Source organism: Hydractinia symbiolongicarpus, chromosome 6 (assembly GCF_029227915.1).
Source record: "Hydractinia symbiolongicarpus strain clone_291-10 chromosome 6, HSymV2.1, whole genome shotgun sequence".
Lineage (NCBI taxonomy): Eukaryota > Metazoa > Cnidaria > Hydrozoa > Anthoathecata > Hydractiniidae > Hydractinia > Hydractinia symbiolongicarpus.
In genome coordinates, this window is record NC_079880.1 from 9,278,714 (window position 1) to 9,296,394 (window position 17,681).

General features: G+C 32.4%; 1 protein-coding gene across 3 annotated transcripts; it reads right to left on the bottom strand.

Moving 5' to 3' along the window:
• Nucleotides 1–116: 116 nt before the first annotated feature.
• On the bottom strand, nucleotides 117–17,167 carry LOC130647969 (EF-hand calcium-binding domain-containing protein 4B-like). Of its 3 annotated transcripts, none has more exons than XM_057453982.1 (21): nucleotides 17,012–17,167; nucleotides 8,606–9,367; nucleotides 7,087–7,245; nucleotides 6,386–6,476; nucleotides 6,135–6,230; nucleotides 5,923–5,994; nucleotides 5,659–5,774; nucleotides 5,198–5,269; nucleotides 4,887–4,944; nucleotides 4,645–4,680; nucleotides 4,451–4,512; nucleotides 4,091–4,165; nucleotides 3,740–3,834; nucleotides 3,386–3,442; nucleotides 3,250–3,297; nucleotides 2,999–3,135; nucleotides 2,356–2,585; nucleotides 1,980–2,094; nucleotides 1,620–1,733; nucleotides 974–1,050; nucleotides 117–817 (listed from the first exon to the last, which is right to left on the bottom strand). In XM_057453982.1, exons 2-21 carry the CDS (start codon nucleotides 9,355–9,357, stop codon nucleotides 724–726), a joined length of 2,556 nt encoding a protein of 851 aa, XP_057309965.1. In that variant the 5' UTR covers nucleotides 9,358–9,367; nucleotides 17,012–17,167; the 3' UTR covers nucleotides 117–723. The 3 variants fall into 3 exon arrangements, with proteins under 3 accessions (XP_057309965.1, XP_057309964.1, XP_057309966.1); XM_057453981.1 differs by lacking the exon at nucleotides 17,012–17,167 and adding an exon at nucleotides 13,208–14,112; XM_057453983.1 differs by lacking the exon at nucleotides 17,012–17,167 and adding an exon at nucleotides 10,327–10,576.
• Between the last annotated feature and the right edge of the window lie 514 nt (nucleotides 17,168–17,681).

A 17,681-nucleotide genomic window follows, 5' to 3' on the forward strand; every position in this document is an offset into this window, starting at 1 on the left:
TGACGTAGCTCACTGCTATGGTTGTCTTTTATACTAGAGAATTTTAAACTGACACAAGTATATACTTGCAAGAGCTCATTAATCATGTGAGAATGGAATAAATAGAATTGATAAACTGATGTTGTACATTGCATATTATTTACAAAAAATTCCACCCTAAATTTACACGGTATGTTTTTGAAACCCTTATCAAAATTACAATATTTACACTCTATTAAAAGAATACATCGCGACCATAAAACCGTGAAACTATTTTGAAACCCTTTAAAATGCAACGCTTTGCCATATTATAAAAACTAACACAAGCTCTGCTACAACAAGTATCAGGAGAAAATTGTCTTTGATCGAGGTGCAAAAAAAAAAGTGGTTTTTCGTCACGAAGATTCGAAAATACACTACTAAAAGTAGTAGAACTCATTCAAAATCCTTATTTCATCATCTCGCCCACAATCTTAAATCTTAAATGAAATTTTAATCACGAGAATTCGTGACGGTATATTACCATATTACATCTAGTGTAAGAACTTGTTGAAAATCAGTTTCGACTGTCTTTGGCCTCGCAATAATATTGAAAGGTTCTGTCATATTTATTGAAAATGCAAAGGAAAGACGAAAAAAGCAATACCATGTTAAAAATTTAGTAAAATTCTCTAAAAATTGTCAAGGGCATAAAGCAAAGATTATGGAAAAAATAAGAGAGTTAAATAATTAAAATAAATATTATTAACAGCACTTTTTCTTTTTCTTTTCTTCTCTATCAAAATTCAAATTGAGCACACTGTGTTTCAACAGGGTATCTTCACTTTGTTCCATTTTCCTGGAAAGAAAAAACACACCTATGAGTTATAAGACCTCAAATACAACCACGAAGGCTGGCGGTACGTTTCTTATTGGAGTAAGCTTGACCTGATAATTATTTCTGATAGATGTTGGTCGAAGAACTTTGAAATCAACATTAAGTTATTTGACTTACTTAGCCATTTTTTGCATCGCTTCCAGCACACCGACTCCAGAACAGGCGCTGACTTCTGCGTACGAAGCATTATAATCCTATAAAAAGAAGAGAGTATTTTAAATGACGTAACAACCTCCGTGAGAAAGAATAGCAAAGTTATTGATGTAAACAATTTGACTTGCTTAACCTGATCTGATTTTTTTCTCAATAAAAATGGCAGGCTGCAGGACTAAAATAGGCAGCATTTTCATTAAAACGTCATGCAAATTTACACGACTTTTTATATAAGGCATCTGGCAAAGATTCTTTGTTGAAAAGTTTTTATCCCCTGTCGTAAATTTCATTCCAAAAGTTTTTTAAATAAAAAGTGGGGTGTTTGCGTCAAATTATTGTGCGAATCACAATCGTGTTAAATCAGTTTAAACTTTTTAGCCTAAACACCTTGTCTGGGTTCGTTCTGTTCAAAAACCTAAAAATCCCTGGGACGGTCCGGTGTTACCACTTAACCAATATCTACGAAAAGTCTTTTATCTGCAGAATATCTTTCTGGTTTTCAATGTTTCTCAAATTTTAATTGGTTTAATACCAAATTGGTTATAAACTAGTTTCTTGTGCAGAAACATGTGGTATCCTTTGTTTGTTGACGTAACATAAATGTACATACCGCAGCTAATTTTTCTGCTGTGTTAGATTTTACTTTTCGAAGACTTTCATCCTTCTCTACTAAATCCTTTTTATTGCCCAACAGCATGACAACGCAATCAGGTTCAGCTCCTTCCTACAATAAAAATATGTGTTCAGGTTTTTTAAATTGCATGGATTTTTGTGTATATACTCTAGCCATTTTAATTGTTTCAAGAAAAAGAACTGACAGAGATAGTTATATTCCGTTCAATTATTTCGTCACATGAATTTCCAGAAGTCATTCAAAGGTATCAAAATCAAACGTATACATCGGATACTTCGATTTGAAGCTAAAACTATGTTTTGAAAATAAATCGATTTTAACTGACTCAGAACTAACCTCGATATTTAACATCCATCCTTTTACGTTCGTGTAAGATGACCACGACGAAAGATCGAACATCACAACGACGCCGTCAGCCCGTCGGAAGTATTGCTTCGTGATACTACGAAACCTAACAAGAAAAAAGATAAAAGCCAGGTTTAGATTTCCCAATCTTGTAACATTTAAGCGTGCAACACACAAATTTTAAACGAACGAGATTTTACGGAACCAGAAATGTTTAAGCAGGATTTTCCTCTCAGTTTTAATTTGGGTTAAACAGGGGGCTAATTCGTTTAACTTAAATAACAGACAAGAAAAACGAACAAACAATCAACAAATTAAGAAACCAAGAAATTAAAAACCCAACAAACAAACAAACAAACAAACAAACCTTTCTTGTCCCGCAGTATCCCACAATTGAAGAGCGACAACCTGTCGATTTAGTTTGATAGTCTTCACTTGAAAGTCGACGCCTATAGTGGCGGTAAAATTGATTCTGAAGTCATCGAAACAAAACCGATGGATGAAACTGCTCTTGCCGACTCCACTGTCGCCGACAAATACGATCTTATAAACACGACTTGGAGTATCATTCAGAAGGTCTAACGAGGGTGCTGAAGACTAAGAAACGAACATAGTAATGGTAAAAATTTTTCCTGGAAAATAAGCCTTTGACCCAATAAATTGATTTACTGATTTACTGTTTTTGGGTATATTTTAGAAAAAATTCGTTTTTACTAACACTGTAGTGTTGTAAAAGATTTTTTTTGGTTACAACTTTTTGTGGATTTAACGAATTTCAAAAAGCAAAGTTGAAAAAAATCAACAAGTCAGTCTTTTATATTTAGAATAATTTGATGCGACTGGTTTGTGTTCACATTTTTCCTTTGTTCCTTACCTTACCCTGCCTCCATTCCTCCGATTCTCGTCAATGTACTTTATATTTTCATTTTAACTTCTTATTGTTCACTTTATTCTCCACTTCCCTTTTTGTTTGAATAACAATATCTACTCCAAGAATTATTTTCACTTACCGCGATGGAATCTTCCCTGTTCATGCCAATCGGTGGTCGCCTTGGCGACGACGGAGTCAAGACGTCAGATACTTCAGATGTCAACAACTCCGATCGATCAGTAGCGATAGTCGTGTGTGCAGAGTTCGTCGTGGTTTCTATGTAAAGAAAATTCGCAAAGAATAAACAAGAAATCTATTTTTTTAATGAAACCAATGTAAAACAACTATATATATAAAAATAGTCAAAAATTAAGGCAAAAGGTAACTCACCTAGGATTTTGGAAGGAGAAGCTTGCTCAAATACTTCAATATCTTCAGCTAAAAGGCAATACAAGACAAAGAAGGAATATAACAATACCCGACACATCTGTACCAAAAGACTTCCAACTGATACAAACAAACTTACTCTCGTAGTTCGTTGATGTCCGATTAAAATATTCCTGGTCGTGTGATTGTACGTCTTCTAAATTTTGTAGATATACCGAATGAATGTTGGGAAATAGAAACAATAAAGTGCTGTAGAAGGTTGTTAGAACAAATTAATAGGGCGTTCATTTGGAAAAATACCAAAAAAAAATGACGCCATTTTTTTGAATATGCTCCTGCTGCGTATTCTCATTTTAAGCTGAATAACGCCTTTATTTAACACACAGAGTAAGTTCTGTCTGCTTTAACTAGGTCTAACATTAATACAGAAAGAGGATTGCTATGCTCCTGATGTGTATTCCGCCGAGCATATGTAAGATAAAACGGCTCTAACCTTCATTTTCTCCAATCGCATTCAGAGTTCCCTCTCTATGTGCGTTGAAGTTGGGCGAGTCCATATCTTGTATAGGCGAGTGCACATGATCACCGCTACGATTGAGAAGAAAGCAAGAGTTACGAACACATACAAAATACTAACAAAAAATTTCTGGATGCTTCATAGTTTAATTGGGGGTTCTCTGAGACAGGCTTTGTCCAATTTTAACACTGTCAATAGATGGCACCAAATGGGCTGACAATACTACATTTAAAAAGCGCCGGAGTGAGGACTCGAAACTGAACCTTATGATTACAAGTCGAATGCGCTACCACTACACTATCTCAGCATGTGAAAGTGAAAGCTTACATTGGTGCAAAGTAATTGGATAAGATGGATCCTTGTTTTTTTAACGGACTATGGGTTGGTGTAGAAGTTGATGTCCTAAATAAAAAAGAAAAATATTTTAGTGTGCCACCTTAAAAAAACAAAAATACAATATGTAGAATGAGCAAGCTTATTTTAACGTCTGAAGTTGTCGCCAATTTCGAATTTCCTAAAACTTGCGTATTAAAAAGTTGGAGAGAAGAGAAAATTCGCAAATTTAGAAACTTTAACAACGACTTCTTGCGCATTTCGCAAAATTGCATTCCAGAGAAAACTAAAGCTTCACAGAGCAGAAAAAGGAAGCTTTTATAGAGATACAGGTTATAAACATGAAACGCATACCTCAGTGGAAAATAGTGATCTAAATTGGATCCTGTTCGAGATAACTTCTGTTTTTCTTTAACCTGAAAAAAAATTTGTCAATTTTTAAATTAGTATACGCATAGGTCTGTATAACACACTAATTTTAACAGAAAGCCCAAATTAATTTGTGTATTTGTAGAAAAGCCAGGGGTGATAATCTCCTTTTTGCTTACCATTTCATCTTTTAAGCTCGGTAGACGAACAACTTTCTAAAAGGAAATAAGGATTTTAGTATATATACATTCTGCTGGGCTGTCTGGTTAGAACATTATGGTCTAAATGTTTGAATAATTTAAACGTATCTCTTTTGTTGTTATTAAAAGGACTTTAAATAAACCTGTTAAGCTTAAACAAAACTGGGTAGATAGCTATCACATACTGTCAAAATGGGTACATAGAATTTAAAACTACATACAGATTTTAATGAAGCTTCTATAGTATCTCTGTCATCTCGCAACTTTTGGTTCACCGATCTAAATATGCGTAATCAATATTACCTAATTGGTACAAACTTTAGCGTGAATTTTATTTGACTATGTCAATAACATTTGGCGTGAGTTTAGCGACTTTAATCTAACATTTGACAATTTCAGATCAAAGTCGCCAACTTCGGAAAATCTCCTCCGCGGTCAAATTATACGAATAAGGAATAATCACAACATATAATCATAATTTCGATTTCTAATATATACTACGTCAAAAGTAAAGATGATTGTTTAAGCTTACCTCAGCATGTCAAGTTGTTTTATCAAATTCTCATGTTCATATTGAATACCTTGAGTAGCTTGAAACGCAGCTCTAGAAAGTGTAAAAAGTCAATAATATTTTTTGAACTAAGGTAAAATTACATTTGCAGATGCAACACTGTAGTTGTGAAGTATCTTGTTCTCCTGGTTAGATCGTCCTTGCTTATGTTTCCTTTTATAAATAAACTTCTGCTGTTAAGCTTGAACTTCTTTCCAATCAACTACAGTTAGGACCAAGGGGAAAAATTGATGATACTGAGATTTCTAACGGAAAAGACTTGATTTAACTTTTGTGATCTTTCGAGACAATGATAGGAGATGATAGAAAAGAGGAAAACAATATACACTTTGAGTGCCTTGATATATCAAAGTTGTTTTTTAATGCAAAACAGATAGCTGAAAACAACTAATCAGCACTTTTGACATTTGTATGTATCTTACTTCAGTGTTTCTTTCTTCTCTTGTTTCGTTTGTTCTTCTAGATGATGTAAATTGGATTTTAGATATTCTAAATTCGACATAGAGCTGTTTAACTTGTCCTCTAACAGTACATTTTCCTAAAATAATGTTTAAAAATGTTATATCAGGTCCCATGGTGTTCTTTAATACAAACTAAAGCGATTTTTATTACATAGAAATGCATTTGCAATACCCGTAAGAGCCTCAGGGTTTAGCAAAGCCCTATTTACACTATGTGATCACTACCTTCAAAAGATTTGAATTTTGAGCTTTTAATCTCTGTTCCTCTTCGACAACTTCTTTTAGGCGTGACTCAAGCTAAAAAAAAAGAAAACTGAAAATGACATACTGCAGAAAGTATCTTCATGCAAACACATGCAGGTAACATGTATATAAGCACACAGAAGGACGAAGTGACTTTCTTTGAGCTTGACAACATTCTGTCACATTATACATACCGCGCTCTGTCTTTGCATAAATTTTTCTAAATGTTTTTCTTTTTCCTGCAACTCTTGTCGTAAATCTTCCCGCAGATAAATTTCTTTTTGAGATTCCTAAATTATCATAACGTAAAGTTCATAAGAACATAATCAAAATGTAAATTAATAAATTGGTAAAGCTTTTAAAAGTGTTTAACCTTTAACTTCATTTTTTTAGAAAAAGGATATCGGTTATACTAATTGGATAAGATAGAGCACAGAAGTCTTACCATTTCCTTTTGCTTCGCTTTTTCGTTCATCATTTGTGCTTCCATATCCTCACAAATCTGTTTAATTTCTGCATTGTGAGTGATGGTCTTACTGAAATATAAATTATTCATATTTGCATGGGTCGGGACTGCTGAAGGGTAAAGGAAGAAATTAACTGTAATTCTTTGAGTTTTTACTAATTTTAGTTGCAATAAGTTTTAAATGGAAAAATTATAAATTAAAGAATTAACGCTACAATCTGGGCACTGTTTCATTTCAACCGGACAGCTCATTTAATAAACCTCCTTGGATTAACGCAACACGCTAACATTACAGCCATACTTTTTCTTTTAAAGTCTATTGCCAGGGAAAGGTTACTACTTCTCTCTGGTAAACTTTAAAGCTGTCTGATTTGAAAGTTTTTACATCACTTGCAGCAATCCATATCATATCAGGAAATTTACCTTTAACTATCATTCAAATTCTTATCTTAAATTTTGGTTGATTTTTATTATTTATTTGATAATCACAGCCAAAATTGGTTTTCACTTTTCATCTTGTACATTAAAGTAACATTACAAAATTGAGGGAAAAAAGAAGTGCTTTCGTATTATTACGACTTCTCTCTATGTTCTGTCAATTTTTGTGTATCAGAGAAATAGCGAAAATTTATCTTTAATTGCTTCAGTCAGTTAAAGTCATACTACTTTATTTAAAATACCTCTCAAGTACATTCTCCAGATGTTTGGCTTCCTGTCTTGCAGTCTTTATTTCATTGTAAACTTTTTTAACAAAGTCTTCAAAAATTTTTGTTGTCGTATGATCACCAGTACTCGACACTGAATCCCACAATTCTTGCAGTTGGTCTTTTGGAATAGCTCTAGAAACGATTTATAAATAGTGTACTGACAAAAATTTAGGTCTTATTTTATAATTAGGTCTTATTTAATTGAAACAGCCTTTTAAACTGAAATGACCAATAAATCATATTCACACATTTTTAATCTTCTGCAAACCTTAGTTGTACGTCAAAGAAAAAATAAAGCACCAGAATAACCGTAACCATCACATATCGCTTAAATCTAATAAAGTTAACTCCTGGTAACTCGAACCTCTGAAGTACCGATAAAAATAGTTCGACTTAACAAATGTTCGAATTGAACGAAACCCCCGTTAAGTTGAGTTTAATCGAAAATGAGATTATAGTTCGAATTAAAGCGAATTTTGCAGGTTGGGGCAACATTTACTGGGAAAAGGTGCGATTTTGGCGATTAAAAGGCATGCAAGTCACTTGTAAATTGAATTTTCTTAGACAGACAACATTGTCAACGTATATTACATTGGGAGTTAAATGAAAAACTAAAAAAAAAAAAAAAAATTAAAAACTGAGATTTGTTTAGTCTTTGATTTCCTTTTCTCGAGTAAAATATTCGAGTTATCCGAAGAAATCAGGGGGAGCAAAAATGAGCCATGTTAATGAATGTACGAGTTATCCGCAGTTCGAGTTAACCGGCGTTTTTTATGAGAAAGTATTATCGAAAGTTTAAGGGACCCAAGAAAATATTTTTGATTGGGTGTCCCTACTCTCCAGTGGAGGATTCGAAGTATCGTATGTAGGGAAAGGATGTTGTGTGGGTAAAGGGATGACCTAAGAAACAAGGGCTTCATCAGACGCACAGGCCTTGCTTCTTATATCGCTTTCTGCTCGAGTAGTGAAATTGATCCATGTTAGAATAAAAACCAGTTATCGAGTTATCCAGTGTTCAAGTTAAGGGCGCTAACTGTAGGAGGTTTCCAAACGTCACGAAGGAAAATAGCTTGTCAGTTGAAACTGTACAATGTTTTTGCTTGCACTTTTTATACGCAGAGTTTAATTCTCGTCCCTCATTCAAAATTTATTGACTTAGGGACGGATGTCAACGATATGAATTGTTAACCTTTAGCATTTTAAAAATGGTTCATATTTTTGTCGGCCTTAATATTCTGTTGGTCCTAATTTTTGTCACGGCCAAAAAATTTCATCACTGGAAACTGACACAATTGGACCAATAAGCTTCATCAGAATTTTTATTGTCACGAGTCAGCTCTTTTTTCTGCTTTCATTTTCTATTTTTCTCAATTGTCTCAAACATCGCAAAAACACACATCAATTTCGCTAAACTAACTTACCCTCTGATTTCATCTTCAACTTTATCCAACATATCACCAATACACACATAAATTTTGCTAAATTAACTTACCCTCTGATTTCATCTTCAACTTTGTCCAACATATCATCAATACCATTAACTCCAGACTCATACCGTATACTCATCTGTCGCGTGACAAACATACGTTCGGACCTGTTACTGGACACACTTTCTGACTTTTCTAAAATATTTTTGCTCGATTTTGAATGACTATCAATAAAGTATTTCTCATCGAATCCATTGTCCTCCTCCTCCTCCTCATCATCGTTATTACTTATACCGGAGTCTTGATGGAAAATTGTATTACTGTTTATCACAGAACTGCTGAAACCTTGTAAAAATTCATCAAATGTTATAAATCCATTTCCATCTTTATCTAAATTCGTAAATATATTCTCTATTTGTTGACTTGTCAAGCCTAATTTGTCATTTAACCGACTCAAGTCAAGTTTTGTTACATATTCTTTCTTATCAGTGTCACACAAGTCAAACAAATTTCGTGCATTAACATATTCTTCATCTAAGATTGTTGAATCAATACGTTCTTCACGTTCTAGTCCAAGAAAAAGCCCAAATCCAGTAACAAATTCTCGCAGTGTTAAAAACCCATTGTTATTAATGTCCAAACGATCGTATGCTTCGTTTATTAAGTCTTCGTGTAATTCTAATTCGTTTGATAACGTCAGGAGGTCTTCTCTTGTGATATAGTTCTTATTGCCGCAGTCGCATAGTTTGAATAGTCTGGTAGCCTGTTCATGTAGAAGTTTCTCGACCTCGTCGTCATCGTATCCAGAGATGTCCATTTTGAATGCTCTAATAAGAAAAAAAATCTCGGTATATATATATATATATAAATATACTATTTTTATTCCGCTACATATTGAAGAAAAATCAATTGGATAAAATATTAATTCTGATTTATATATATACATTATTAAACTTTTTAAAAAAATAAAAAAATCATTGATATGTCTATGTATATATTTGTATCAGTTTTGAACCGTACGGAAAAAAGTGTTTAATACAGTAAGAGATAAGATCGTAAACAGAGATTATACATTTTTTAACCTATAAAAAATACATGTAAAAAACATACAATTTAAAACCAACAGGGTATAGTTATGTTCAGGAAGCTACCAAAAAATTACAAATAAGAATCCATTACCGAGACTAATAAATGATACAAAAGAATATGCTATATATAATAAAAAACAGAACAAATTATGAGAAAAAGCATTCTGACCAACATGTGATCGAATAATTTTTCCCCATAAGTCTCCATTAAAAATCATTTAAACGAGGCTACATCAACTTTTCCAGACTTCAATCAGTTCAAAAACATATGTTGCTATGCAATCCTCTTCTGATAAAGTTGTATGCAATATTCTTTTAAAAATTATAAGATGGCAATCACTGAGAAATCAGAAAACATTTAAATAATTTTGAACAAATAAAAATCGATTATAGAATTAATTAAACAAAGCAATTATTAAACTGCCCTTGGAGATTCATTCAACTTTTTTCAATTGGTATAAAAAAACCAATCTGGAATTTGGAAATATTTAAGTAATTTGCCTGAAACAGATGTAGAAATAATTTGTTTATATTGCTTCCTTTAATATATAAAAATTAATTTTTTATAACGCAAGAAACAAGTCAAAAATTGCATTTCACGAAAAAATAAATATATATCCAAGTTCACCATAGTTCTATGGAATAGATAAAATCTCTTCAAGAAAAATCTCTGTCGACATTTAAACACACAAGCTTACCAAATTCCAGACGTTTCAAGAAATTTTTGTTCGACCTTTTAAAAAAATCTAAACTTTCCACTTCAACTATATAGTATTCATTTAATCGATATAAAATCTATTTTCTGTTTCACATTAATATACGATCCTTTAAACCTTTAATATAAATAATTAAAAGAACTCAACCCACAATAGCTATAAACCAAGGAGTGTTGTTGTTAAAAACTTACATCAAAACTCTATACATCACTGTTAAGCAGACAGAGCACCAAGCTGTGTCTTTTACAGCTTAAGCTATTGTAAGATGGAAAACTTTCGTCACAAAATAAATTGGATACGACTTCCTTATCATCCAAAAATCACACGAATAAAACATTACGCAAAATTACGTACTTCAGTTATAAAAGAATTAATCTTAGTGTTAAAGATAAGAATTAATTCGTAAACAGATGGGAATGGCAAATAAATAGTTCATGTTGGTGCGTGGTTAGAGAGTGTTTGTTTAACGAAACAAGTAATCACAGCTTCTTTGTTTATCTTAAAAACAAACAAAAAAAATAGATACACTAAAGTGTAGAACAAAGCAGGGCGCAAGAGTACATGGGGTCGGAAGCATTTGGGTTCAGATAAATCGTGCATTGTCAAAAGCCTAACCGGCCAGTTTCAAAATAACGCCCTTCCATAATAAATGCACTTAGCCTTCTTCCAAAGGCTTCTTAGATTCACCCAAAGCAATACAAAAAATAAGAAGTCCTGGGCACGAAATTGTAACTCACACTCTTCATAAAATAATTGGCGTAATGAAAGAAGCGAAATTGATCGTTTTGGTCGCCGAAATATGAAATGGCATAAATATGTTGGATCGAGATTTTCATATACATAGATGCGCAAAGCTAAGATTTTTTTTTGTTTTGCATTTGTGGATTGTTTAACTACATATGACTGACGATTACAATGTAGACTTTCTGTGTTATAAAGTCAGCCGTACTACTTTGCAGTTTTATACATGTGTCAATTGTTTGCAGGAGCCACTAAGGAAGACCAAAACTGTTTGAAACTACCATTTAATCGAGAAGAATCTCTTAAATTTCGATCAAACTAGAAAACAGTTTTAGGTAAGGACTCCAAGAACAATTTTGTGCAAATAAAGCAAGAGCTCTGCCGATCAAAATCTCGAATACTATCCTCATTTACTTCTTGCTAAGAATCCGTTAGCTACGTAAAGGAAACAAACAAACAGAGATTTCACAGTGAATGAGGAAGCGTCTTTTACTATATATTTACTATATATATCTGGAAGAATTGTCAAGTGTTAAAACGTTTCCACAAAAAACTTTCAAATAAGAGAACCATACCTGCTTGACTTAATGATACTTTTTGAAACTTATCAGAAGCAACAATAAATTTACCGTGATTTTAAGCGACATAAGAATTCTTCGATATGAACAGAGAGATCGTTGGTGGACAATTTAGAAAATCATTTAGACAATTACTTTGACGATTATTTGCATATTGTTATCTTATGTTGCGTATTTGTTGGAATCGCGGAGCGAAACCCAGTGAGGCACTGTTCAATTTTTGTAATGTTTGCATCCTTTGTTATGATTTTCATAAATCTTTCTTTTATGTTATGCCGATTTACAATTATAATTGTAAGTAAATATATATGTGCCAAAAACAAGAAAGAATATTAATATATGTCGGTTTTAATAAAAATAAGTCAACGAATCAGAGGCAAGGAGAGTAAAATCGATATTAGTAGTAAAAGAAGGAACTTTAGAACAATGAGAATAATGAGTATAATTTTTTTTATATCTATATAAAAAATGTCCGCTACAGAATTAAGAATTAAAATATCCTTCAATATTTTAAAAGAAGTCGCCAAGTCCTAATATTGTGCGAGAATTCAATTTTGCGAATTTTGGTAAAAAAGATAGCTTTCCACTGACTGACTAACTGATTAATTTCTGCGAAATTGACGAAATTATTTCCTTAACTCCCTTAAGGTATATAAGAATATAGTTCATTCGAACCCAACGAGACTGAACACAGAACCAAAATATTTATTTTATATTATTAAAATGGAGGAGCTCCTGAGAGTGGTTCGTATGCTGCAAACGTTTGATGACTCGTCTGAACTTTCAAACTTGCCAAATTAAACGGGCTGCGACAAGATAAAAATTCTAGTGCGCACGCGCAGATACTGCACATTATTAGCTTAGATTAAGAACCTTATATTAAATTTTTTTTTAAATCTCAGGACATACGCATTCCATGTGGCAAAGTAAGAATCTTTTTCCGAAAAGCATGTTCTCAAATCCTTTCTCCTAAGTTTTGATAAATAGAGCGGTTATTTTAAACAGTCAACATAAAGAGGGCGCTTATTCAAACAGAAGGATATAAAAAGGGAAATTCATATTAATTATTCTTATTTATTTAATATTATGTTTTTTCTAAGACAAAAAAGCCAGCTTTAAGGCTATATCTACTGATTTTATGAATTGAAATAAGTCCCTGTTGTATAAGCTTTATAAACAGTTAAAATATATTTTCCATATGTTTCTTTAATCAGGAAAAACTCAGTAACATTTCAGCATTCCGTTTATGTTATGTTGTTCTTTTTTTTACCAGTCTCGTTGCTTAAATAAAAATTAAAAAAATTTTCTTAACTAGCTTCACGAAATTAACAACAATCAATTAACGAATTAAAGGTGTTGGGAACGAGGTTGCAACAGAGACTGCTTAGTATCCGAGCAACAGTACTTTGCAAAAAATTAAGGTAAAACGTCGTGGTGGTATACACGTGATAACTTAGAACAAAAATTTACACAAAAATAATTTGATGTAAGACAAGTTACTTGAAAAAATTGAACACAAAATTATAGTTCAAATATAACCTTACCGTCCTATTATGCCTCGTTCATCCAAAACTTTATTCCTTTCATCTTCCAGCTCTTTGACTTGTTGTAATGGTTCAGACAGAGCAACAATATAACCAATGTTATTAACAAAATCTTCATAATGAATAATGGAGGAGGTTCCTCGAAGTCTTCTGTAAATATAGTCAATCTGCGAGACGTCAATCTCTAACGTACCAGCAGCTTCTATCAAATCGTCCTTAGTAATATGGCCTTTATCTTCCTTATCGATCAAATTAAAAACTTGAAAGGCAAAGTCAGGCTTCATCTCACTGGAATTCTCAGGATTCTGTTGAGGTTTTTCTATACCAAGGAATAAACCAAAGCCCGTCATAAATTCTTCCAGTGTTAAGAAATTATCCTTATCTGTATCTAATTGATCAAACGCGTGCTCGACTTCGCTATCGTTCAAACCAAGCTCATCTTTCAAACGATATAAATCATCTCGAGTGACGTAGCCTTTGTTTCCAGCATCGCACATGTGGAATAACTCTTCGATTTTCTGTGCCAACGCGTCTTGCATCTCCATGCTTTCTTATTGGTTCAAATTATCGATTGATTCTTATTATAAACTTCTGAAATGTTATTTTTTAAGTGGTGAGGTAATTTTTCCCAGTGTACAGACTTACTGAAAACAGAAACCTAATTATGGCATATGTTTACATGCTTATCGAGCAAAAATGACAACTATTTGAAAATGACATTAAATTATGCAATTAAAGATGACGTCATAATTATTTTCGCATGTTAATAATTTCGTTTGTGGCCAGTTTTATAGCTAATCTGAATCATAAAGTACAGGGTTCACTACAAGGTTTCACACGGAAAGAAATTTAGAAATAAATGGCTGTATAACGTTTACCAAATCTAAGTTTAACAAATGTATAAAATTTTCACCTAGGCTATTCTCGTGTGATTTTTTCTAGAAGAGTTTGCAAGAAAAATGATGTGCAGAGTACCTTAGGAGTTGAGAACATCTTTAGAACTTGCTTAGCCTTAGTGAATAGCCAGGGGGAGAGAAAGAAAATTCTCAGAAAATAAAACACAATGTTTCTTATAAATCCATGTAGAATAATATTATCAATCCTTCACGCCTATTTAACCTTTGATTTCATCCTAACAAGACAGCTAGAAGGGTGCAAAAGAGTCTAGCTATCTAGTCACATTGAAAATCGGTTTATAAGCAAGTTAAGTCATAAATACGAATATACACATTCAAGATTAAAATATTATAACAGAAAAAAAAAGTTCATAAACAAAGCATGTAAGAAACAGTCAGCTTGATGTACACAGCAAGGTTATAAACCCAAGTACCTATAGTTACTGAGACTTTCTTTGTTCTGAAAGTCATGGAAGTATAATACAACAAAAAACGTGATTAAAACGGATTGGCCAACAGGCTAGCCGAGCAAATAAAAACATGCTTTTGGTTTCTAAAGTAGAAAGTCAACTCGCGTCAAGTAAGAACAGTTGAGTCTGTGCAACACAGAAACTTCAGCGTATTCATCTTATTTTGTTAAAAGTCCTGCGAAAAAACTTTCTTCGCGCCGGCACCATACAAGCAAGTGTGCAAGAATCATGCGATAAAAGAAAGACCATACCAACAGAAATATCTAACTGCATATTTCTTGCATAAAACATACTTGTAAATTTATCGACTTATGAAGACATATTGAAAAATAATTTCTCCCTTTCAACATCCTGTAATAAATGTTTTCAACTTAAACAAGAAATTTTGTTACAATGTTTGCACAAGAAAAGTAGAGTGTTGGTTTGCAAGAAAAATAAAGCAATATTTTTTATTGTGACATTATTAAATGATTAGCAAATAGTGACGTCATTTGTTCAATGTTACTGAAAGTTAAAACTGGCAGGAAAGGAAAGTAAAACTGTAAGCTGAACACGTTTTAGTTAATTTAAAAGAATTTAAAAATGTGACGAATAATGACACATCCCAGCGCTGTCGGCACTGGGATGAAGGGCGCGGGGTGGGACCAACGGACAATGGTTTCCCCACTTTAATAGTTAGTACATATTACTTGATGTATTATCAACATTGCCATCAATTTTCTTATCAATATTGTCAATGAAGAAACACATTTCTTATTGTTGCTGTAACTGTATAAATACCATTTCAAAAAATAGAAAGAGCTTCATTTTTTTGGCTACCTAGAAGATAAATTTAAAAAAATTAATACTGGTGTGTCACACGAAACGATAACAGAACCTTGTCACTAAAATATGGTCCCTCCACTTTTGTGTGTCGACAGTCTTGTAACCATGGACGGTTGCCAATGAGATTTGCAAAAGATGTGGTCACTATGCCAGGATTTTAATACATGTGTTTTTATGCTGGTATAGTAAAAGCTTAGAAGTAGTTAAAAAAATCTAGACATGGAAACTATTAAAACGATTTGAAATTAACAGTGAACTTCAAAAGCATCTAAAAACATTTAACAATTAAGATGTTTTTTTTTTTCATTTTACGTTCTTCTCATACTGTTAGCCGAAAGCAACCCAGTGGCAAAAAAAACTCAGAACAGAGAAAATCGGCCAAAAAAGTTGTCTGAAAAGTTGGCAAAATTCTAGTTTAGTTTTACAGATATCTTTTACCGATATGTTACATACTAAAAATTACACCTCAAAGAGATGACTTAATACTTTTTTATCCCTAAAAATTTGGGAAAGTAGCTATCAGAAAAGAATGGACACAGTACTGACCCTTATCAATTTCCGTCATTGAATATCTGATCTTCCCTAAAGCTTTACTACTTAGTTACAACGACATCAGAACTTCAAAACTACTTCATAACGAAAAAAAAAATACTATAAAAGTCAAAGGGGTTGTCTTAAACTATTATATTTTTGTCTTTTTTCAAGCAATCATATTGTAGTTCTAAAATGGGGAGCAGGTTTCAGTCAATAAAATAAAATAAAAAATATATATTTTCAATCTCGCTCCTGAAACCTGTGCTTACGCCTCTGATTATACTTAGCCTTCAACAACAGCCAGTATTGAGCTTCCCTTGCATTCTTCTAAGTCCTACTCCCTTGCATGTAAAAAATCAACTCAACATTGTCTTGGCTAACAACTGTAACAATAACAAGCTCTGACCATTTCCAACACTTCCTCATACATTCACTTATTCGTTATTGTGAGTAAAAGAATACCTTAAACTCTTGCTTATTTTTGATCATGTATGAAATAAAGTATATATTTTACGTCTACGGCGTACTATAGACACTCTGAAGAAGAAACAATAAAACAGACAGTCCTTTATTATTTCTGTAATCAGCGAATATCGATTTTTTGTTTGTTCGAGTTTATCTCAACTTTCATTTTCACTTTTGTTATCAAGAAACGTCAGACGAGAGAAACTTGGCGTTTAATTACTACACAGACTTTTGTGGTAAAATTATAAGCCACACAAAAAAGAAAAGAAAATTAATTTATCAAAATTAGACATTCTTTGCTTATCCCTTGCTGTTTTTGGAAGTTCGCGGAGCCATATTTTCTCGGAAATGGCCAAAATCCGCAAAATTTTATCCAGTACTCATTCTGTCTTTTTTAAATAAAAAAAATTATTAATCTCATGTAATTATGTTTAAAATCTATAATTTGTTTAATTCCATTTTCATCTGATGCACATAAAATCAAAATCAAGAAGTAAAAACAAATTTCCAACAATACTAACAAAGAGAAAACTATATCGAAAGAAATTATTAAAGCATTGATATAAATAAAAATAATACAAATTAACTGATGGAAAAGAGATTGGAAATAATACCTTCATCAGATGGTAATCAAAAAAGCCATTGGTGTTATGCCAATCTTCCAAGTGTCTTCGTGAAATAACCGTTAGAGGGTATGAAAAAATCTGTTTTTGGAAAATATTTTTTTAAATAATTTTTTTTCTGCTTTATCGCTTTAAAGCATCAGAAATACAAATAATTCTGATCACTAAGCATTTTTTAAAACGCCTTAGAAATATTTATCTTGTTTATACAGGTGCAACATTTTTTTGCCACGATTATTAAAAATAAACTTACATATTTTAAAAAGCTTGCTAGCTCAGACCAAGGAGGTTTAAAGAGACAAAAGTGTTAAAAATATATAACTTTTGGAGATCTTTCTGCTAGCTCAATAAAACATTCTTGCATCAAAAAATTTAGATTCTTAGGAAAACATTTAACAGTGTGGTGCAGGGCTGGAATCTACCAGCATCACATCCCGCCTAGTATTTGCAGGTATGGTGGGAAAATGACCAATAATATTTATAACTTTACTTGTGAACTTTTAGCTTTATAACTTTTTATTTTAATTTATTCTAATTTAATTTAATTCTTTTTAATTTATTTTTATTTTTTATATTTTTGACATGTTAACCTAAATTTTAGCTTCGACATGAAAATCGGTTTACTGTGCCAACTCAAATTCGCTTATAATAATTTTTTATA